This window comes from Ochotona princeps, chromosome 10 (assembly GCF_030435755.1).
Source record: "Ochotona princeps isolate mOchPri1 chromosome 10, mOchPri1.hap1, whole genome shotgun sequence".
Lineage (NCBI taxonomy): Eukaryota > Metazoa > Chordata > Mammalia > Lagomorpha > Ochotonidae > Ochotona > Ochotona princeps.
In genome coordinates, this window is record NC_080841.1 from 74,765,161 (window position 1) to 74,788,855 (window position 23,695).

The window sequence follows — 23,695 nt, forward strand, 5'->3', positions numbered from 1 at the left end:
CCCAAAAGTGTTAGACAAAAACGAGGTTTTGAGAAGCTAGTTCAAAGGGATAAATGTTGCCATTAGCAGGGAGGGGGGCTAATCCAAAGGTAGCCTGTGGAGGACAGGAAAGACATGAAAGAGAATCAGAACAAGATTAAACACAAGATGCCAGTGATATGAAAATGCTCGGGCTGGCGGTGTGGCATAGCAGCAAAGCTGTTACCTGTGATGCCGGCATCCCATTTGGGTGCTGGTTCAAGTCCTGGCTGCTCCATTTTCAATCCAGTTTCCGGCTAATACACCTGCGAGAGGATGGCCTATGAGCTTGGAAGAAGCATCTGGCTCCTGGTCCAGGCCTGGCTGTCAGACTCACTTGGGGCATGAGTCAATGGATGAAAGATTTATCTCCCTCTCTTTCCATAATTTAACCTTTTAAAAAATGCAATAAATCTTAGGGGGAAAAAATAACCCAAAGAAAAGTTGATGTAAATAAAAAGTAGGTCTAAGGGATAGGTACAGAAGATATCACTAGAATTCTACTACAGTTCTGTTTACATTCCTAAAGGCTCAACAGCATGGTAATTACAGGTACATACAGCTGAGGGTGGAATCAACAAATAAAACAAATTGATAATTTTGAGAGAGCCAGACAATTTAGATGGAATATACTTTCCCCAGGAATAGGTTTGAATCTGCAAGTCCAATGTACACGGAATCGCTCAGACACAGCATGGTTAACTTGCTAGACTTTCTGTGTGAATGAAGAATTGTACAAGAACCTTCCCCAAGAGCCAGAAACCTGGCAGATAGTGGATGAGGGAGGAAAAGAAGCCAGCATCAGAGGTTCAGTTAGTATCACAGGGCCAGGTGTTCGACTGCTGTCGGACGTGGCAGGGAACAGGCATGGGTTCAACCTGAGGGGGTGCAGACTCCCACAAGCAGCAGCAAAAAGCCCCAAAGCATCACTGACAAAGAACGTCACTGGGGCCTAGAGCGGGGAGAGGGCACACGCAGTGCACAGTAAATGTTCCAGCCACTGGGAGAGTGATGTTTTCGGAGACTCGTTCAAGCAGCATAAATAGTGGTGTTGTAAAATGGTCATGTGACATTTTTTTTCTTAACATTCTTTCTTTGAGAGGTAGACTGACACTCTTCCCATGGCTACGACCGTCAAGTCTAAGCTGGACCGAGGCCAGAAGTCAGGAACTCCACCTGGGTCTCCCAGCGTGAGTGGCATGGACCCAAGGGCTCAGAGCATACCTGCCTTCCCAGGTACGTTAGCAGAGAGCTGGCTCAGAGGGGATCAGCTGGGCCTCACAGCAACACTGCAGTGTGTGATGGTGGCGCGTCAGGCCTCCACTTAACTCGTGGCAACGTGGTGCACGCACCAAGAAGAAACTTTGAGAAAAGGGCATATGTTGAGGACTGCACAAATAGTGCTTGCAGTGTGAGGCTCAAGAAATCATCCCTGTGAAAATGAGGGCTGCCTGTGCAATCCAGCTCCCAAGTGTCTCAGAAGCAGAAGAGGAGGGGAAGACGGGAAGGGAGATGACATGATAGTTCTCTTCCATGGAACAGAATCTGGACTGCTGTAGAGTCCGCACAGACAGCTCCCTGTTCTCAGAGAAAGCACGGCTTGTGCCCAGAGAGGTCTCTGAGAAGAAGGTGGCAGCAGCCAGTGGGAGCTCCTGCTCCTCCCAGGACCGCTGCCTGAGCTGGGCTCTTTGCCAAGTTCTTCCCGCGGGGATCGTTATGCAGCAGGGAGAGCAAAAAGATCTAAGGCTGGTCTGTCACCTGACAGTCTGCAAACATGGGTCCAAACCCTGTGTTTAGCACAGACACTGAAGCCAGCCGTCAGCGTGCAATGAAAGGGTGATGGAGCCATCAGCGGAGAAGGAGCATAGTAATACTCACACAAGCCAAAGTAGGTGATTTCTTCTGAAAGATGTGTGGGAGAAGGACCACACCTTGGCAATGAAGAAACAAAACTAACCCAACTAAGGAGTTCAACAACAGATTCTTTTTTCTGGAAGATGCTTGATACACACGCCAGTGCACGCACAACATGTATATTCACACTCACAGGTGATGAGTCATCAAAATGTCACAGAAGGTGCACATTCTAAAACTGTGCAGGGGCTGGCGTGGGGCCTGTGAGCCAAGCGTCCCATAGGGATGTCAGTTCGAGTCTTGGCTGCTTCACTTCTGGTCCAGCTCCCTGCTGGCGTATCCAGGAAGGAAGCAGAACACGACCCAGGTACTTGGGCCCCTGCAGGCTACTGCGTGCATGCGGGAGTCCCAGAGGCGCACTTCAGACTCACCTAGTCCTGGCCACTGTGGCCATCTGGGGAGTGATGGAAGATCTCTCTCTACCTGCAATGGTAATTTGGCTGCTAAATTCTTCCCTTGGTCTCTCCTACAGTCCTCTCTCGGCTAGTCCTCAGAATTTTTCCGGCTCTTTATTTTCTTTTGTTTTGTTTTGCTTGGTTTTGTTTTAAAGGCAGATACATAGAGAAGGAGATACAGAGAGAAAGATCTTCCATTCCCTGCTTCACTCCCCAGGTGGCCACAACAGCCAGAGCTGAGCCAATCAGAAACCGGAAGCCAGGGAGCTTCTTCCGGGACTCCCACGTAGGTGCAGGGTCCCAAGGCTTTGGGCCGTCCTCAACTGCTCTCCCAGGCCACAAGCAGGGAGCTGGAAGGGAAGTGGAGCAGCTGGGATATGAACCAATGCCCATATGGGATTCTGGCACATGAAAGACGAGGATATAGCCACTAGGCTATTGTGCCAGGCCCTTTCATCTCCATCCATATATACACAATACTTCATGTGGGCCATCCCTACTCGCCTCAAAATTATGCTGGTATTTGTGGTGGCATCAACATGCAGATTAGTTTGCAGTCAGTTTTTGTCCTCCATATGATCACAAGTTTTAGTTTCCTTCATGTTTCCTATTCATTTTATACTTGCTATCTATTTGTTGTGTTTGTCTTCATAATTTTTCCATTTTTGTAGCATCTTCACTGTCATCTGTTTTTAGGCAAACTACTGATTTTCCTTAAATTCTTTTATATTTATTTACTTTTTAAATTTGAAAGATAGATTGACATACAGAAGGAGAGAGAAAGAAAGAACTCCCATCGCTGGTTCACTCCCCAACTGTCTGTAATGGCCAGAGCTGAGCCGATCTGAAGCTGGGAGCCAAGAGCTTCTTCTAAGTTTCATATGTGGGTGCAGGTGCCCGAGGACTTGAGCCAAACTCTGCTGCTTTAAAAAGGCCACAAGCAGGGAGCTGAGTTGGAAGTGGAGCATCTGGAACACAAACCAGTGCCTATATGGGATGCTAGCACTTTAAGGTGAAGGATTAGCCTGTTGAGCCACGGCACTGGCACCTAAAACTCCTTTCTAAAAAAAACCATCCAATTAGGATCCAGCACGGTAGTCTAGCAGTGAAAGTTCTCACCTTACATACACCAGGATCCCATATGGGTGCCGGTTATAATCCCAGCAACCACACTTCCCATTCAACTCTCTGCTTGTGGCCTGGGAAAGCAGTCAAGGACAGTCCAAAACCTTGGGACCCTGCACCCATGGAGGAGATCTGGAAGAAGCTCCTGGCTCCTGGCTTTGGATTGGGGCAGCTCCAGCCATTGTGGCTGCTTGGGGAGTGAATCATCAGATAGAAGATCTTCCTCTTTGTCTCTCCTTCTCTCTGTATATCTGACTTTGTAATAAAAATAAATAAATTTCTTTAAAAAAATCCAATTAGTATTCTAGCTTTAAATTAATTTTCTAGAGGTCTTCTGGTGTACAACCATATGCTTATCAGTAATGAAAAATTACCTATCCCTAATGTTAATATTAATTTTGGGATTCTCTTATTTCTTTTTCTTACCTTGTGGTATCTACCAATATTTTCAGAGTAAATTTTTAATTAAAGACATGATAGTCCAACTGTGTATTCTTTTACATTAATGGACTCACCATTTTTAAGTATCTATATCGTAACAGAAATGTGGAATTAAAGGGTAGGTTCATTCCATTTTACAAAAGATTTATGTATTTATTTTGAAAGTTAGAGCTAGACAGAGACAGAGAGATAATCTTCCATCCACTGGTTCCTTTTTCAGATGGCTGCAACAGCCAGGCCTGGATCAGGCCTTGCTCAGGAGCCGGAAGCTTCATCTGGTCTTCCACATGCTTACAAGGACCCAAGAGCTGAATCAGAAGCAAAGAAGCTGGGATGTGGCTAATCACAACACTAGAGGTGAGTTTATCCTAAATCTATCAATCATAAAAGCGATAGAAAACATGGGCAAACCTTTCTACAGCCTTGGCACTACCAAAATACCGGGTGCTGTTGCAAGTGCTTTATATCTAATACGAACATAATCCTCCCAGCAACACGAGGAAATTGCTATGATCATGCTCTGCCTTTTACAGCTGAGGAAACTGAGGCTGAGATGGAAGAAATATCCAGCCCAAGGTTCTAGAGAGAGTAAGCAAGAAGGAACTGAGCAGCAGGGCTCTGGTCTGTGCCCTGATACATGGTATCCCACTGCTGTGCACTAGTCTCCCCTACACACCTGTGAGTGTGCCCATCCCTGCACGTGCAGGGGTCTCCTCTGCGCACACACACACACACACATCTGTGAGTGCGCTCAGCCCTGCACGTGCAGGGGTCTCCTCTGCACACACACATACACACACACACACACCTGTGAGTGTTCCCTGCCTCATACATGCAGGGGCCTCCTCTGTACACAAACACACACATACACACACACACACCTGTGAGTGCGCCCAGCCCTCACGTAAGGGGCCTCCTCTGCACACACACACACACATACACACACACCTGTGAGTGCGCCCTGCCTCATACATGCAGGGGCCTCCTCTGCACACACACACACGCACACATCTGTGAGTGTGCCCAGCCCTGCACGTGCAGGGGTCTCCTCTGCACACACACACACACACACATACACACACACCTGTGAGTGCACCCTGCCTCATACATGCAGGGGCCTCCCCTACACATACGCACACACCTGTGAGCACTCCCTGCCTCACACATGCAGGGGCCTCCTCTACATACACCACTCTTCAGTACTGTTGAATTTTTCTACAACTAATGTAAGTGACATTTCTGATTGTTAGAACACATCAGGTTGTTGCTGCAAATTCACCAATATTCTTTTCATCTTAAAAGCAAAAAGTGCTTTGGGACCTGCACAGGGCACAAGTTAAACTGCCATCTGTAACACTGACATCTCATATGGGTACTAGTCTGAGTTCCAATGGCTCTGCTTCCAGTCCAGCTCTCTGCTAATGCCAACGGGAAGGCGGAAGATGGCTGAAGTCCTTGGGCCGCTGCCATCTGTGTTGGAGACTTGGATGGAGTCCCAGGCTTCTGGTTCCTTATGACCCAGCCCATGGGAGGCAGACTAGCAGAGATAAGACCTCATTGTCTAATTTTTCCTTTTAAAATGAGTAATTACTGTGGCCAATACCCAAATTTTCAGTCCATCTTCAAGACTGGTCTCAAAATTTCAAAGACAAAGTGGGTGGATCTGAAATCAATCCCTCATTATGGCAATCTACCATCTCGTTTGGGTGACCAACGTTGCAAAATATAGGACCATGACACTCTCGGGACAGATCTCCAAAGGGTAGACGAGGACACACATCTGACTATGCCGCAGGGCTTACAGCCTGCCCGGAAGCCCCAGTTCAGAAGACCAGGAAGAGTAGGCCACGAGGCCTTTTGACATGCTGTGGCACCTTCATTGTGACTGCTGGCACAGTGCCACGCAGCATGCAAAGCACTCATACGTGTTGTCTTACTGCAACTCCAGCCAGATCCTGGAGATGGTCTTCTTCACAGGACAAATTGTATTGATGCAAACGCTGGGCATGGATGACTAAAATCTGTAAAGACAGCAGCAGCACTCTGCACTGCCTTCCACATGGCCCATCTCCACCAGTGTCTGGTCTGCTCACTCTCACACACTGCGTTTATTTGCACGGAGCTGGAGGAGTTTAAAAGCAGACCACGGCTGTTGCCACTGTTTGCTGAACACTGCTACTTGGAGCAGGCAGAGAATACAGATGGCAGTTTGAGCTTCTTAGTAGTCATCCACAACACCAAGCAAGACAAAGCATAGGAAATTGTTTATCCAAATGAAGGAAGTGACTGAATGCGCTGTGTTTTCTATCAGTCCGTCTGCCCTTCACATTTGCTGTTACTTTGCGCTTCCTCCAGGAAGTTCAAAATGATGGCAATAAAATGGCCTTCCTCAGAGTACACCCTAACTGGAACTTTCACCGTTTCACCTTCCCCAGGCACCCCGTTAAATGACTCATGGCTGGGGCAGACACCGTGGTACAGAAAGTTCAACCACCCTTGGGACACCTGCGTCCCAGTCCAAGTTTCAGCAACACTGTGTCTCAGCCAGCTCCTCACCGATGTGCCTGGGAAGCACCAGCTGCGGCTCGAGTGCTTCCGGCCCCCCCACCCACTTGGGAGAACCTCAGATGCCCAGGGCTCCTGCCTTCTGCCTGGCCCAGACTGGGCTGTTGTATTAGGTGACTGAACCCATTAATGAAAGATCTCTCTCTTCCCTGCCCCCCCCCCGGCCCATTTCTCTGTCCCTCTGTCTCCCAAATAAATGCATCTTTTTTAAAAGTGTAAAATAAATGGCTCGTGTCTCCTATTCCACTTTATATCTTTACTTTCTGGTACATACTTCTTGTACACAGGAGCTGTAATTATTGATACTACCGACTACTTACTGAGCACCTGTATCTGCCAGGGGACTGTGGTAAGTGTTTCCTATACTCTTTATTGTCTCAAACTTGCAACAGACCCCCCAGGTAAGCTGTCTAGTTCAAAGCCAAAGATTTCTCTCCAATACCAGACATACTGGTGAGGATGCTTACTGTATCTGCTTCTGAAAGGAAAATGCAAGCATGTTCATTTTATTAATTTTTTATTTTTTTATTTTATTTTATTTCAAAGTCAGATACACAGAGAGGAGGAGAGACAGAGAGGAAGATCCTCCATCCGATGTTTCACTCCCCAAGTGAGCCGCAATGGCCGGTGCACGCCGATCCGATGCCAGGAAACTGTAACCTCCTCCGGGTCTCCCACGCAGGTGCAGGGTCCCAAAGCCTTGGGCCGTCCTCGACTGCTTTCCCAGGCCACAAGCAGGGAGCTGGATGGGAAGTGGAGCTGCCGGGATTAGAACCGGCGCCCATATGGGATCCAGGGGCGCACAAAGCGAAGACTTTAGCCGCTAGGCCATGCCGCGGGGCCCAAGCATGTTCATTTTAAACTTGTGCATTTTAGTAGTTGCATCACACTGTTTCTAGGCCCTCCAAGGCAATGTTTGTTGGTCTCAGGTGATGAAACTCAAACCCAGTATGATGCAGACCTCACCTTATCCCACACCTCACCCACCAAGGGGGATCGGAGCATTCGAAACCCCCACGTCTCACAGCCTTCCCCAACTCACTCACATCCCAAAGGAAAACAAAATCCAGAGGGCCATTGTGGTCTAGAAATTAACTTTTATTTCCAATTTGTCAAGGACTCTTGGCAATGTCTTCATTTTATTAACATGATTACATTTGGCAAAACCAGGGAGAGAGGTCATTCTCTTTGTCTACCACATAAAAAACAAATTAAAGCCTTGGCTGCTGACTCAGCATCGTGCAAGATTCTTTGAAAGGACTGGGAATTAAAAAAAAATGTCTAAAGCAGCAAAAAGATAAAATAAATTAAAAGTAATTTCAATGGCAGAAATCGCCAAGGATGTGCTAATTATAAAATCTTCTCCGATGTGTTTCTAGGCCAGACTCCATGCTTTGGCATTTAAAAACCAAATTCATCTGAATTATGGTCCTATACTGCTTGTCTGTGCTAGTGTGTAACACAAAACACATTTTGTTTCTTTTTCTGTTTTTTCCTTTTTTTGGTAAAAGATGACAAAAATGAATGAGGACTAATTCTAATAAACTACAAACGGCAATCATTCATCTAACGGAAATATGTTAGAAAAAAACACTTTTATTAAAATACTTAATACCAGAATAACTTATAATAGTATGAAAAAGAGTGAAGTATTTGTCCTTAGTCGCCACGAGCATGCCCACATTTTTGGAAAAATTGTTTGGCAAAGATTTCCAAGTTTTTTTTTTTTTTCACCACCAACGTCTAACTACTTAAGGAATGTAAACTAAAAACGTATACTTCATCTCATCATACAGTCATAACTTACGTATCTTGCTTTGCATTTACTGTCACTGCAAACAGCCATTTAGAAAAAAAGTAAAAATATATATGTACAAAATATTTTATATCAAATTATCTTCATTACACTAAATAAACTCAACCCACAAAGGCTATGTTACAAGAAAAAGTGACCTACAATGCATATCAGAATGACACTGCCCAGATGTTAACTAGAGCAACCTTTGGTTTGAAAAATTTTGCTACAAAAAATGTCACCAGGCCTGCCCTACCAGTTCTTCCTCACACTCACAAAAAAAAAACATTTTTCAGTTTTTTTAAAATTCAAAATAGATGACCGACCCAGAAAAAAAAAAACTCACTGCAAAAATCCTTTTTCTATTTCTGCAGCACATACATACTGCTCTAGCTGGCACCTCTACTGTTTCTTTAAGTTTCAAGTGTTGCCAAGCTGATCGGAATGTTATCATTTGACTGGAAAAGATCCCCTTCTGTGGACATTGATTGTTCTTACTTGTAGTCTAATTTAGAAACAAAACGCTCATTCTTTGAATGCATGAATTCATTCAAGTTTCACTTCACTGTCCTAGCTGGCAAAATTCAGAGGCAGCTCAAAGTTTTGTTTTCCATATGTTTTAAATTTAAAAAATCAATTTTATGCATATATATGACTATTCGCCTAGAGGTACATTTCTTTCATTGTCTTGTTCTCATTGCAATACAAATTGTCCATCAGCAATTTAAATTTGAACTGAACCAAACAAGAAAATTCTTAGTCATTTCATACGAAAAAAAGTTTCCTTCATCAAAAAAACAAACACAAAAACAAAAACCCACAGAACTCTAATGCAAACAAGATTACAGGGTTAAAAATTAAACTCTCATGTTTGGTTTTACAATGAAAACGTTTGGCTTTCTTTTGTTTTTGTTTTTTCAAAAACTTCAGCTAAACTTGAGAAAGTGAAAACTCCAAATTAATTCCACAGCACACTGTGGTCACAAGGCCCCCTGTGCCGTTATACATTCAGCTGAAGGCATCACTTCTCAGAGAGGCACACACCACGTAACTGTCATTTCGGAAATCTGCAACCTGTCAGAATCATGGGCCCCATACATGCATCAAATTCTCCCTGTCACTCAGCAAGGCATGTGGAGGAGCATGTCTCAACAGCGTGGAAGTCTTCCAGGAGGGGCGTTTCATATGGGCTGCCCAGATTTCCAAGCTGTCCTGGATATCCCAAGGGTTTTCGGCACTCTTGACAGTGCTAGGTCTGTCTGGGCTGACGCACACAGACTAAAAGCATACGCAGTTGGCATCTGGGATGAGGCAGCAAGGCACTTACTGGAACGGTAGCACAGACGTTTTATGCATAGTTTGAGTAACATAAATTAATACTTTCAATTAAAATGAGAGGGTTTTTTTTTTTATAACTTATATGTCTTTTACAGAAGCAACTAAACGATATATTTAGGAAATGAAAAACAACAAGAGGTTTTGCAGAGAGTCACTGGGCTGTTCAGGATGAAGACGGCCAGACCACAGGGGCCGAGGCCCTCAGAACGGCAGCACAGGTCCCAGCGGGACTCGCACGGTCTTGACCTCCGCGATGTGTGATGACTTCTGGATGATGCAGCTGGCAGTCCCCTGCGTGCTGTCTTTCCCCTGGGCCAGGTTTGTCAGGGCCATGGCTGCGCTGATCTCCTTCCAGTACGTGTCGTCCTTGTTGGGTCGCGTCCTGTTGGCTGCGCTGGATTGAAGCAGAACAGAGAGGAAACCCATCAGACTCCTCGTGGGTAGCCCAGAGAATGCCAGCCTGGAGAAGGCACAAACGGCAGAGACAGACATCTTGCTCACCTGTCACCCTTATTGGATCCATTTTCTGGTGTGTCTGTAAAGAGAAGCAAATATTCAATTATTTTTTTCTCCTCTTGTTTTGGTTTTAATCTCAAGAGTTTCACCATTGTGACCAGGAATAAATGATAATCAAAACAAATGGTGGATCATTTTTTTATGAAGATACGGCATTTTATATTAAGATGACAAAAATTATTTTTCCTTCTAAGGAGACAATAACTCCAAGGATTTTAGACAATAACTCCAAGGATTTTTGCAGATATTCAGAAACCTTAGCGCCATCTGCCAGGAGAAATTGGGCCTTACTACCGGCCAGCCTACAGGCTGATGAAGACATGCTAAGATCTGGCCTTTGCAGACCACTCACCTGCAGGGTGGCTCCAGGCAGGTGATGAAGCTCCCTGCTGTCTGAGTCATTTTGCTCAACTACAAAACAATGGGGTTTCTAGAACATCTGGAGGGTGGCTCTGGCTCAGGATTCCACAGGCATCACACCTTAATTGTAAGTGAACCCTGCAGGCACATCACTCCATGGAGTTCATCAGCAACTGACCCCCTCTGCTGGCAGCACACAACATCCTGGGATATCAGAAGGGCAGGGGAGTGGTCTTCAGGCTTGCAAGCCCGCCCCCTGCCACACCACTGCCCTGTGGCCTACATCACTGCTGTAGCAGGTGCAACCCAGGATATTGTCTCACTTCCTCACTTCCATTTCTGCACTCTGAACACAAACCTCTCCCAACACTACAAAAACATAAAGATGGACACAGGGTCTCTTTCATCTTTTAAAACTTCTCTTAAAAAATAACAAAACACAAACCTTTATTTCTTTGAAATGCAGAAAAAGAGAGATTGCTCATTTGTTGGTTCACTCTGCAAATGTCTGCCCAAACCAGGAACTCAGAAATCAGTCCAGGTCTCCCCCGTGGGCAGCAGGGGCTCGAGTCCTGTCGCCTCTCAGGGGCACATTATAATCAGGAAGCTGGGATCCAGAGCAGAGCAGGACTTGAACCAGGCTCCCTCCTCCACCCCATGTGGCATGTAGGTATCCCAACCACTGTGCTTAGAAACTGTGGCCCGAGAGCGAGATCTCAACCTGGATTAGAGTTCTCTGGGTAGCTCCTTTGAGAATCAGATGGGAGGAACTCTCCTGGACACAGGAGGGAGGCGTGTGGAAGGGCGGGGACAGCTCACCAATGCAGCCCAGCAACAGTGGTTGCGGCTGTCATACTCCAACACCAGCCAGGGCTTGGTCCCTGCCTCCAACACCCTTGTTGTCATCCACACAGCAGTGACTTTGGCAGGCAGTGCCTTTGCAAAACCATCTTCTCTTTCCTCATCCTTTTCCCTTGTTTCTGCCTCCTACAGTTGGATCTCTGCAGGCAGGCCTCTCCCCTCCTTCTTCAAGGGCTAGTGGAACAGCACAGCACTTCCTGGGCCAAGCCCCATGAGTCTTAAAGAAGCCCAGAAGTTCTGGGCCATGGAGGTCAAAGGTCAGTTTATTTAGGGGAAAAACCAATAAAACACCATGCTTGCGAGGCAGCTGCAAAAAGCTAGCAGAAAATGAGTGTTACGAAAAACAAAATACATGCAAGACGTCCATATTTTGTTTCTTCACCAGAACAAACATCCTTTCATTTCAAGCTACCAGGAACTTTTTGAGGACTCCCTAAACAATGTAACCAGGGCTCTGCTTCCAAGGGAAGATGAAATTATTCCAGGGCTCTGCGGATGAGGCTGTTCTGCTTCCATGCCCATCAGGCAGCACGGCAGAGAACGGGAAAGCTTGCCCATCTACCCCAAGTGGAGCTGGCAACACAGACTTAGGAGATAATTCTTGGGCACTGTGAGCATTTTGCACAGTATTTCATGGAGGAATCCAGGGAACGTAAGACAAAAGTCCTGCTAACGGGAGAACTCGGGCACTTGGTGCAGCGAGGACAAGGCTGTGGTGATCTCCAGTGGGATGCTCTGTGGGCCTGCCCCAAATGGAATGACAATCATGCCTTCCATCTCCTTTCCCTGGGCATCCAGGCAGCACTTGATTTAGATTTTAGGAGGAAGCAGGTGGATCTGTCACCTTAGGATTTGTAGTGAAAATTCCTAGCCCATCTCTCTCTCTCTCTCTCTCTCTCTCTCTCTCTCTCTCTCTTTCTCTCTCTCTCTCTCTCTCTCTCTCTCTCTCACATACACACACACACACACACATACTTCGGCCTCTTCCGGTCAGCCTGCCTAGTTAGCCACAACTCTGCTGTTTCCGCTCATTATGAAATGATAACATCCCTCACGCAACAGGGAAGAAAAGACGGCTACTTTTTTTTTGTTCCCAGAGTTCTGACAGTCCTGTCTTACAAAACACTGTCTCTGTGCAGGGCACCACACTCAGTACTGTGTACTTGGACTTGCTTAGCATCAGTAACTTTGAACATGACTAGCCAAGTCTTTCCTTGTTGAGGACTGTTGCCTGTCAGTCTTTGCGTGGGAATGACAGGGACTAGGTGCTACTGAGACACAGAACAGCCCTGCAAGCCAAGCCAGTAACATTGGACACTTCATAGAGAAAAGAGAGGGAGGAAAAAAAATAGTTGTTCCAATTGCGGCAATTTCATTGCTGAAGCGAAACAATAGGTTATGGAGATATTTATCCAATGGGAAGACTTGGCAAAAGGAGAGGCAGCCTCCTACAGATGCAATAACTTAAGTCATAGAACACAATTGAGCAAAGACCTTGAAAACTGATTCTTGGCCTTCGGAATCTTCAGGACTGACCCCAAAGAAAGGGATCAAATTCCACCTTCCTCAGTCTGGACACTGAACCCCAAGAATGGAGCGAGCACCAAAGGGATCCCCTGGAACACGGAGTGCATGGAGCAGGCCACAGGACCCAGAGAGGCCCCCAGCACTTGCCTGCAGCTGCCATGTTGATCTGGCAGTCGGTGGCTAACTCCTAGAACTTGTTCCACGGCAGCCAACTGTGAAATGACGAAGCTGGACTTGCTCTCGGGGTGGAAGTGATTGACACTCTGGTGCCTAGCAACAACTCTGAAGTGTTTAAGCAGAGTCTGAGGCTCCCCTGAGGTTTGGGGATTCCCGAGTTTCCTTCATGCTAACAATTCACTGTGGGTGTTGTCTCAGTCCTAAGAGGCAAATGAGTACCTCTTCCCCTGTCATCAGGTACTAATTGGCCTCCTTTCCAGGAACAAGAAGGAAGAATTTCCCAAGAATGGAACATGAAGAAACATTTTGCCCTCTTACGAATAGTCAATGCGGAGAAAAAGGCAGGCAGTAAAACTCAATGTCAGGAAAAGCTGACTCCAGTCCCCTCCTTTTTTTAGGAGAAGAATGTCTGTGTGCCAGCTCCCCGGGCTTTTCCTGCTGCTGTCTCTGGTGGCTGCCCATATGTCACTCCAGGATGCCATGGTACCTGACAGCATCCAAGAGCCACCTCCCTCCTGTAGGGTGATTCTTGGAAGTAGCAGCCAAGAGGCAACCAGCAGGCGAGGACCCTGGTGCAGTGAACCCTGTGTGCTTTCTGCACTGAAGACACCTGCTGGCTGGGGAGCCATTTTCCTATCCCTCAGGCTGAGAGGTCCAGGATGTCCCAACTCTCTTATTAGGGAGTTGGTGTCATCCAAACAGGACTCGGAAAATGGGCCCTATGGAAAAAAAGCATCTTACGAAATGGTTGCATGGAATGTTTGCAGGGGAAAAAAGTGCTGGCTCCAAACCCAGTCCAGGAGTAAACCTAGTTTCAGGAGCAGTTTGCATCTAGGGTGCTCCGATTTGGGGGCTCAGGTCTCTGCTACCTAAGGCAACCAGGTGACCTGCAGCCTTCTGCCCTTCAGATGTGGCAGCCAGGAGCACCCCCAAACAACGTGACAGGAGATGGCTTTTGAATGCTCAGGAAAACTGGGCGTGGTGGCTCCCAGGCACAGCCCCCACCTCACACAGGCCCTCCCGTGAGGGTCGGGTGTGTCTCGTACCCTATAAGTAGCTTGGCTGGGCTGCCATGCCTTTTCTAGATTCTCAGCTTTCAAAGCTCAGCTTCTCAGTCAATAATCATAAAAGCAATAGGCTGGCAGGAATCAGGTCCTGAACCAGCCAAAAGAACATGTTTTAAGACAAAAAAAGAGAGAGAGAGAGAGAGAGAGAAAGTGCGTGGTTAGGAAAATCTCAGACATTGTCGAAACCCAAACCATGCTGGCACTGGAAGTGGGGCTACCCTCAGTTTGAACATAAGTTTCCTTTTAAAGTTAAGTGGGGCAACATTAGACTGAAAACTCAGCCCTGCTGTAGCTCCCAGCATAGCAGGCCGGGAGTGTGCGGATGAAATGTCCTTTCAATGTCCACAAACGCGATTCAGAAGCACATTGCCTTGGATTTAGAGCATCTACAGCTTACAACCAGACCCCGACAGGGCCAAATTCATCTGAGAGGTTTTCTTTATCTCTCCCCCTCTCAATTTGAATCAATAAGCCTGAGAATTAAGAATGTTTTAAAGCCTACCCCTCAAAAGCTAGTCACACCACTGAAATGTAAGCACAATTATGTAACATTAAGATTATCAGTATTTTTCTTAAACGAAATAACTGAAAAATCATGTCCTGAATGTTTTCCTAAATTAAAGCAGAAAGAGCACAAGGCGGGGTATGCGGGGATCATGAGAAGGCGGGTGGGCTGAGTGCTAACAGAAGTGGTCCCTGAGGTGAGAGAGGAAAGGCAGGGGGGACCAGCGGAGGTGGTGCGGTTGGCATCCTGTGCCCACAGCTCCTGCACCTGCAACTTGACCATCAACAGACTGAAAGCATTAGGGGAAAAAGAAAGTGGGAAGCACTACCTGTAATGCCGGCATCCCACGTGGGCACCACTTCAGATCCTCTTGGCTGCTCCACTTTCGCTCCAGCTCCCTACTGAAGCACCTGGGGAAGCAGCAGAAGATGGCCCCAGTGCCTGGGTCCCTGCACCCACATGGGAGACTTGGATGGAATGCCAGTCCCTGACTTCAGCCTGGCCTGTTCCCAGCCACTGCATCCCTTTGGGGAGCGAAGCAGCAGATGTCTATCTACACCATCCAGTTCATCAACCTCTCACACAGCGCTTGCGTTGTCTGAGGTGTGATTAGTCACCCGGAGGGGACTCTGGGTATACGGGAAGAGGTGTGTGGATGCTACACAAATAACATGCCATTTGGCATTGAAGAGACTTGGGCGTCCTAGGATAAGTGTCCCCTGTGGTCACTAAGGTTGTATCTTGCTTATCCATTGGGCTGGCCAAATTCCACTGCAGACAAATGACAACCCTGTGGTTTGTGACCATGACCCAAGGCCATAGCCCCAGATGCCTGGGTACTGCACCATGGGTGACAGGTGATGAACAGCAGGTGTGGACACCCCGATTTCAGAGGTCCAGACACATGTGGGGACACCAGGCAGCATCTGGGACGCACCTGTCCATGGGATGACTGTAGGAAAGAACAGGACCCCGGCAAGAGAGGCAGTGTGGAACTTCACTGTAAGTTTCTAAAACATTGCTTACTGCAGATCTGAGCCTCAGCCAAGCCTCCCAGGACTACTGTCCCCTTCCCAGGAGGGGACTTGGAAAAGCCTGTGGGAATAGCAATTGCGACAGAGACGTGTTTATGTGAAAAAAAAAAAAAATGGAACACCATGCTGGCTATTCTCCTCAGAAGCATTTTCCATGAGAGTCAGAAGGCCCATGTGTCCCACCCGAGAGCTGCAGGCTGGGCTCTGGTGACCCTCACCTCTACAGACTACATGTGTGACTGCACACATGACCACATGCTTCCATGCTGCCCAGCGTAGCATGTGCTCATCTCTAGTAAGAGAATAACATGGCTGCGCTGCAGAAAATTGACACCAAAGTGTAAAATCGAAAAATGAAAGGCATTACGGGGTTTATGGCCTTCCAAACAGGTAGTGCACCGCTCTTGAAAAGGTGGGTGCTGTGGTGCAGCATGTTAAGCCTCAGCTTGCAAGGCATGTAATCCAGAGGAGATCATCTGGTGGAGTCTCACCTACTCCTCCTCGGATTCAGCTTCCTGTTAATGTGCCTGGGAGGCAGCAAATGATGACAGCTCAAGCACTTGGGCCCCTGCCACTCACAGGGGAGCCCCAACTGGGGTTCCAGTTGCCCAGCTTTGGTCTGACCCAGCCCTGGCCATTGTACCCATCTTGGCAGTGAACAGTGAACACATGCATGCTCTCTCTCCCTTTCAAATGAGTAAGTATATTTTTTAAGTGGGGTTTTCTCTGCATGTGTATAATGTATTATTTTTTCCCATCTGCCACGTCCTCTGACAGTAAGAAAACTACCCACCCTTTGGCCTTCGCTGGTGTGGCACGGGTTTTCCAAGAATTCAAGACTTCACTCCGTCCAATTTAAACCAGGATACTGAGGTAGGCAAATGGTGCAGAGGGTGATCTTTCAAATGGCAATTGTTAACATTTATTGAATGCTTGTTCTTGTGCCAGGAACACTGCAGACAGTAACTCCGTGAGACTGCTCACTGCACACATTCACCGTGACAATGCCACTTAGAGAGGTCCAGCAAGTGCTGAACGCAGCCCCAGAAGGGTCTGTCGCAACTCCAGGCCAGCTGGCAGCCAAAGGCCATTTTGTTTTTTTTCAATGTTTACTTACTTTTACTTGTTTTCAAGATAGGGATGGGTGCGGTGGTGTAGCAGTGATAAGCCTCCTATAAGGTCAGCATCCCATGTGGGCAACAGTTCAAGTCCTGGCTGTTCCACTTCCAGTCCGGCTCCCTGCTTATGGCCTTCAGGAAAGCAGCAGCAGATATTTCAAGTGCTTGGGCTCCTGCACCCACCTGGAGGGAACTCCTGGCTTTGACTTGTCTGAACCATGGCTCTTGCAGTCATTTTGAGAGTAACTGGCAGATGAAAGAGCTCTCTCGCTCTGTCCCCCGCTCTCTGTCACTCTGCCTCTTAAATAAACCAAAGAATCATTGGAAAAAGAAAGAAAAGAAAGCTATACAGAGAGAATATCTTTGATATTCTAGTTTACTCTCCAAATGGCCACAACAGCCAGAGCCAAAGAAAGGAAGCAGGAACTTCAGCTGGGTCTCCCACCTGGGTGGCAGGGGTTAGGGTTCTTGAGCCATCACCTGCTAGCTCCAAGGATGCTACAGCAGGAAGCTGGAATGGAAGTAGAATAGCAGACTTGAACCCAAGGAGCCCGATATGGGACGCTGATGTCCCAAGCAGAAGCTGAGCCCAGTCAGAAGGTCCTACTTTAAACCACTGCATTCCATTACTTCCAGATGTAACCTGACAAAGCCATGCAATGATGTATCATTCGCCCAGAGAGCATTTGCAATAACTATTAAAACCCTATTTTCTCTTTCTCTCTTGCTCTCTTTTGTACTTTCTGCTAGGATTTTATTTATTTATAAATATTTACTTTATTTGAAAGGTACAATTCACGGAGGGGGTGACATGAGAAGACAAAGCTGTTCCATTGATTGATCTACTCCAAGATGGTCACAATGGCCAGGACGGGGCTCCTGGCTTCAACCGGGTCTCCCATGTGGGTGTGGCAGGGGCTCGAGCACTGGGCCATCGGCTGCTGCTTTCCTAGATAAACTAGCAGGGAGATGGACGAGAAGTAGAACAATGGGGACTCAAACCTACACCCACATGGGATGCTGACATCGTAAACTGTAGCTTAACCTCCTCCATCCCAGGCCAGTCCCTTTGTTAGAATTTTAAGTCACAGGGCTAAAAAAATAAATAAATAAACAAAATCCTATTTTTTCACGATGATGATCTAATCCACAATATGAAAGAACCTGTCTAAAGGGCAAAACAGGGTCCCTAGGCAAGCTCTCGAGCTCTCCCTCACATTTTGATTGGGAATGATGCTTCAGTAAAGGCTATGGCCCAGTATTCCCTCTTGACAGCCCACAAGACAACGTTGGCAAGCAGTCCTCGGCAGTAGTTGCCTCATCACCTCTGGAGGAAATGTCTGTGGCTACCCTCTCATTGGGAAAGGAAACGGACAGACATGCCCAGCACCTGCCAGCAGGACACTGCGAGGGGCACTCAAAACTCCTACAAGATGTTGCAAAACTGGGTGTTTTCTGAAAACAATATTTCTTTGCCAAATAGTGTCAGAGATCTTCCACCAGCTTGTTTGACTTCCTGAATGCCTGCAACAGCTGGGGCTGGGCCAGGCCAAAGCCACAATGCCCAGGACTCTATCCAGGGCTTAGACGTGGGAGGCAGGGCCCCTAGTACTTGAGCCACCAACTGTTCTTCCCAGTGATAAGAGCCAAGTCTGAGCTGAGAATGGAAATGTCTCTGAAAGTCAGCTAGCAGTCTTCTTGTCCCAGTCTTGCACCACTGAAATCCCAGCCCCTTCCATGTTGACCCAACCTGGCTGCAGATTCGTACCCTCACTCTCTTCATGCCCTGGGGCCTCCATGCCTCTCCAGTGGGAAGGCTATCACACCTTCCTAGCATGGATCACTGTGCTGAAGCCCCACCCCAAACCTGCCTCAGGAGTCTATGCAGTTAGGTTGCCAGCCCTGCCACGATGATTTGTAAGGGCAGGAGACATCACCATTTCCCTATGGGTTCCCTGCTGTCATCTCTTAAGTCTTGCCAAACTTTTTGTACCTTACCTGTGTGTCTCCTTTGAAGTCTCCAACATCAAGCCAAGAACCTGCTGTTGACCCAGCTGGGCACTCGGTCCCCACAACACTAGCACATCAGCAGGAAGCTGGAGTCAAGTCCAGAGCAGGACTCTATACAGGACACAGGCATCCCAAGCAGTAGCTAAGCACCTACCTGCGAAGCTGTGTAAACAGCGAGAACTACAAGAGGCAATCCACTCTGTCTCCTAGCATGGATCTCATTACTTCCTCTTTTGTCATAAACCAGCTTAACTACTAATCCTGGGGCATCAGAGCATCCTAAGCTTTCAAGTTCATTTTAGAGTTAGGAGAAAAATCTCCCCAAATGAAACAGTGTTTCCTGCAGCCATGGCTTCCTCACCTGGCCCACAGTCTTCCTGTGACCCCTCCATGCTGTAATGGCTCATGGCACTCACGTGACCTATAACCATGGAGCCCCACCTTCAATTGCTTTTCTTGCATCCAGAGACCATAACCAATGCCACTTGTGAATCTGTGTATGGGCACTGTGGAGAACTCATGGAAAGTTGGAATGAGAAGATAGGTTAACTTACTGCAAAAAAAAAAAAAAATTTGAAACCCATATGTAATTCTTTCTCAGCACATATTTTCCATGAATGTTTTGGAGATCCCTTGCATGCATGAATTTAAGAAATTTCGGCACCACTAAAATCATAATTCTGTTTTCCATGAACTTCCTAAAGTGCCCTGTGAACGTGCTGCTGGCATCTTATCCTTTAGGGAGCCTGCACCTTGATGGCTTTTCCTCAAGGGTGTAAGTCTGGTGGCTATGATGGACATCTCGGGGTGTCTGGGCTCTGGTGGAAGATATAGCCGCTCCACCCTCCTCTGTCTGGACCATGGGCCAAAGGTGCAGGAAGTGGGATTTGCAACTTAAAAGTAACTTTTCAGAACAAAGAGAATACCACCCAGTGATCCTGTTTCAATTCCCTTCAAATCTTTTTCTGGAAACACATTAAATATTCTCCATGCCAAATGACTTGGCTCCCTCCTCTCCTCCAAGATTGTCCCTCTGTGATCTCCGAAGTACCATCGTCGCCTGGCCTCAAGTCTTCCATCCGAAACCTCACTTTGAAGATCAAAATGCAGTTGCAGTCTACAGGGAAGACAGTGACTGTGGGTGACCAGAAACGGGGCGGTGGGGGACAAGCCTAGAACCACTCATTCTTCCGTTGTCTGCTCTTGGTGTCTTAATCATTATGGTGGTCTGCAGAGAGTCAGAGAGCAAGAGTTGGAATCTGCTCTCCCACCTGATGTGTGTGTGTGTGTGTGTGTGTGTGTGTGTGTGTAAGACAAAGAGAGAGAGAGAGAGAGAGAGAGAGAGAGAGAGGCCTGCAGAGTTTCATTTTGCTGGGACACTTGTAATAAGGAAATAACATTACCAGACCCCTTGGGCTGCTTATCAGGACCACATGACCTAGTGTATCGTACACCCTTACGTGGCACCTGGGCATACATACCAACACTGTACCAGGCCACTTACAAGTTCATGGGGCTCAGATGTTTGGTACAGTGGCCAAGATGCCTTTTGGGATGCCCGCAGCCCGTGTTGAAGTACCTGGATTTGAGTCCAGCCCTGCTGCTGATATAAGCTCTCTGCTCATTCACACCCTGGGAGACAGTAAGTGATGGCTCATGTATTTGAGCTCTTATGTGGGAGACCCAGGTGAATGTCCCAGCTACTGGCCCAGTCCTGGCTGTTGTGACCATTCGGAAGAGTGAACCAGGGGACGTGAGATCTCTCTCTCTTTCACACACTGCTTTTCAAATAACACAAAAATAAATTAGTTAGTGGGGAGGGAGTTTGGGGAAGGATAACGGAAATCCCAGAGCCTATGGAATTGTATAATACAATAAAAAATAAATAAATAAAACCAGTTAAGTTCATGGAAATGCATATAATAAAAAGACTACTCGGAAATGTCAGAACTTTTTGTAGCAAAATAAATTTTGCTTATTTTTTTAAGATTTATTTTATTTGTATTGGAAAGTCAGATACACAGAGAGGAGCAGATACAAAAAAGAAGATCTTTCCCCTGAGGGTTCATTCCCCAATCGGTCCTGTTGTTGAATTTGTGTTGTGGCTTTTCATTGGAGGGGATGATATTCTGCCAGCTCTACTTTCAGATCAAGGATGGTCTCCCAATGGAACTGTTGGATTTATCTGGACAATAAGATGCTGGACTCTCTGCATGGTCCATGCCACCAATGATGAAATTCTGACTGGTTATGAGCTGTACTACTGTAATAATATGGAGGAAATCAATACGGGTGGAGGGTTTGGAGGAATCCCAGAGCCTATGGAGCTGTGTCATAAAATGAAATAATAATATTAATAAAAAAAAACAGAAAAAAAGAAACATCAACCTCCTCTCTCACTTTGTCTCTACAAGTAGAAAATGGGAATTGATGCTGTCACCAAAAAAAACTATTCAGCAATAATAGATGTAATATGAAAATCAAGCAAAATACTGTAACTCTGGGAAAAACCCACCAGCTCAGAAGAATGGATTCTGTATGCCAAATCTACCCTCTTCAAGAAAAAACTGCTGGTGTGGTGTTCCTCTCATGTTCCAGCGCTGCCAGCTGTCAAGACCATCCCCCGATCCCAAGCATCGTGTAGATGTTGCTACTGTGCTTTCCTAAAGGGAACACTGAAGATGTTTCCCCTCTGAAAGCCAGGTTTCTAGCTGAAGTCCCACAAAGCGACTTCCCAGCTACGTGTACATAACTTCAGGGAGTGTTCCTGTGGGGTACGGAGTATCCACTCTGAGGACGGCTCCATCAGGGGGCCAGTGTTGCAGCCTAGTGTGTTCAGTTGCTACTTGTAATGCCAGCATCGCAAACAGGCACTGGTTCATGACCCAAGTGCTCCACTTCCAATCCAGCTCCCTGCTAATATGCCTGCAAACACCAGCAGAGGATGGCCCAAATGTCTGTGCTGCCATACCCTGTAGGATACCTGGATGAAGCTCCTGGTTTCTGGTTTGTGACTATTTGAGAAGTAAGCCAGTGATGAAATACGTGTCTGTCTCTCACTCCCTCCCTCCCTTGGTGTAGCTCTGATTTTATGTAAATAAATGAGTAAATCTTTGAAGAAAAAAAATCAATTCCCTCTTCTTATTTATTTTCGTTTTATTCGCAAAGCAGAGAAACAGAGAGAAATCTTCCATCCACTGGTTCACTCCCCCAATGCCCGTACTAGCCAAGGCCAGCCAGGCTGAAGCCAGGAGCCCAGAGCTTTCCTGGGTCTCTCACGTGACTGACACTGACTCTAGCATTGTCTGCTCCCCATCAAGGATTACTTTTTTTAAATTATTATTTCTATTATTTTGTGGGAGAGGGGCAGAAGCATTCCTTTTGGAACAGCCCATCACCCTACTGGTTCGAAAGCCTGTGAATGCACGTGGTTTGCCTTTTTTGGCAAAACCTTAATCCTGTCCTCACACCCGAAGGCTGCTGCTCATCCTCCCAGGTCTTCAACAGCTCACAGCCCGCTTCTGCCAAGATCGGCCCTCCAACAGCCACACTGCCTCCCTCCAAGCTGACTTGCCTGAAACGTGCAACTGAATGGTGTTAGGCTGCAAAGCAGGGGTACCATTTTTCTCAGCAGAGAGGCCTTTCGGATGGAAAAAAATGTGCCTTTGTAATCATCTGGGAGCTGGCTGGAAAGTCCGGCTCCACCCATGATTTTCAGAATTTTCTCTATCGCTGAATGATAATCCAAAAGTCTTTTCTCTTTGATACAGGAACCGCAGGGTAGCTTTGCATTGGCTCCCGCAATAGCCATGCTTCTCAAATTCCTGAACCACCATCTCCAGAGGTGACCCTTCAGACAGGGAGCTCGTGGTGTGGAATCTGTCTGGACACATTAACGCTCACAGCAATGTGATAAGAAGAGATGCTCTCCGCAAGCTCTTGGCTGATGCTAAAGAGCAGTAAATGACGACTGCTTTGCCCACAGTTCCCGGGCTGTCTTTCTTTATAAATTTTACGTACATGATGAAGACCATCCCCAGTCCTTTCAACACTGCAGACACACTCCAGTGTTCTTAGTAAACTGGAACTTTCAGTCTTTCCGCGGGGAGGTGACATTGTGGCACAGCGGGTTAAGTGACTGCCTGTGAGCTCTGTTTGAGTCCTGGCTACTCCACATCTGGCTTTTTTATTTTTTCATTTTTTTTTTTTTTATTTTTGAGGATGCATACGTCATCAAAGGGTGAGACCACTGTTCCTAAATCTGCCCCTCCTCTTCCTCCTGTAACTGGAGGTAGGGGGGATATAGAGAAGCCATACCTAGCTTCTCTGCCATCCCAGCATTCGGGTTTGGGGAATGGCCACCCGTTGCCATCCTAGGGGCCCTGATAACTCTGCTCTGAGGGTTTCACTCCAGTGGTTTCGATAGTTCTGAAATGCTGTCGATCTTGCTGGTCAAAAGATGAGGAAATACTTCCAAGGTCCATTAGCTGATACAGTCCACTGCAGGGTCTTCATTCACCCAGATATTTGCTGTCAATGCTTGGTTGGGGTGGCTGGCTGCCCCACAGCTGATGCAGCTCTTTAACACAAACCTGGGAGGGCAGCAGAAAATAGCCCACGTACCTGGGTCGCTGTCACCCACACGGGAAATCCTGGTAGGAGACCCACAGCTGTGGGCTTTGGTCTCGCTGAGCTCCAACAGTTGTGGCCATTTGGGAGAGCTGAGACAGATCTCTCGATCTCTCTCTCTCTCTCTCTCTCTCTCTCTCTCTCTCTCTGTAACGTTACCTCTCTGACAGGTAAACACGTCATTAAAATACCCACATACACTATTTGGCCTAGCAGTGGTTCCGCTTCAGGGGTTCTATGATTCTGAATTCAGAGACAGCATGGGCAGTGCTGTGAGCCTGTATGGAGGGGGTGAACCCT

The 23,695-nt window shown here is 47.0% G+C and overlaps 1 protein-coding gene across 2 annotated transcripts in view; it reads right to left on the reverse strand.

Moving 5' to 3' along the window:
- Positions 1-9,057: 9,057 nt before the first annotated feature.
- The window catches only part of MKX (mohawk homeobox), a 73,549-nt gene continuing 58,911 nt past the window's right edge, over positions 9,058-23,695 (reverse strand). For both annotated transcript variants that reach the window (XM_058668908.1, XM_004588521.2), the window contains 2 exons: positions 10,093-10,126; positions 9,058-9,985 (listed from right to left, as the gene is read on the reverse strand). In XM_058668908.1, coding sequence (XP_058524891.1) covers positions 9,793-9,985; positions 10,093-10,126 — 227 coding nt within the window. In that variant the 3' untranslated portion in view covers positions 9,058-9,792. The remainder of the gene's footprint in view (positions 9,986-10,092; positions 10,127-23,695) is intronic.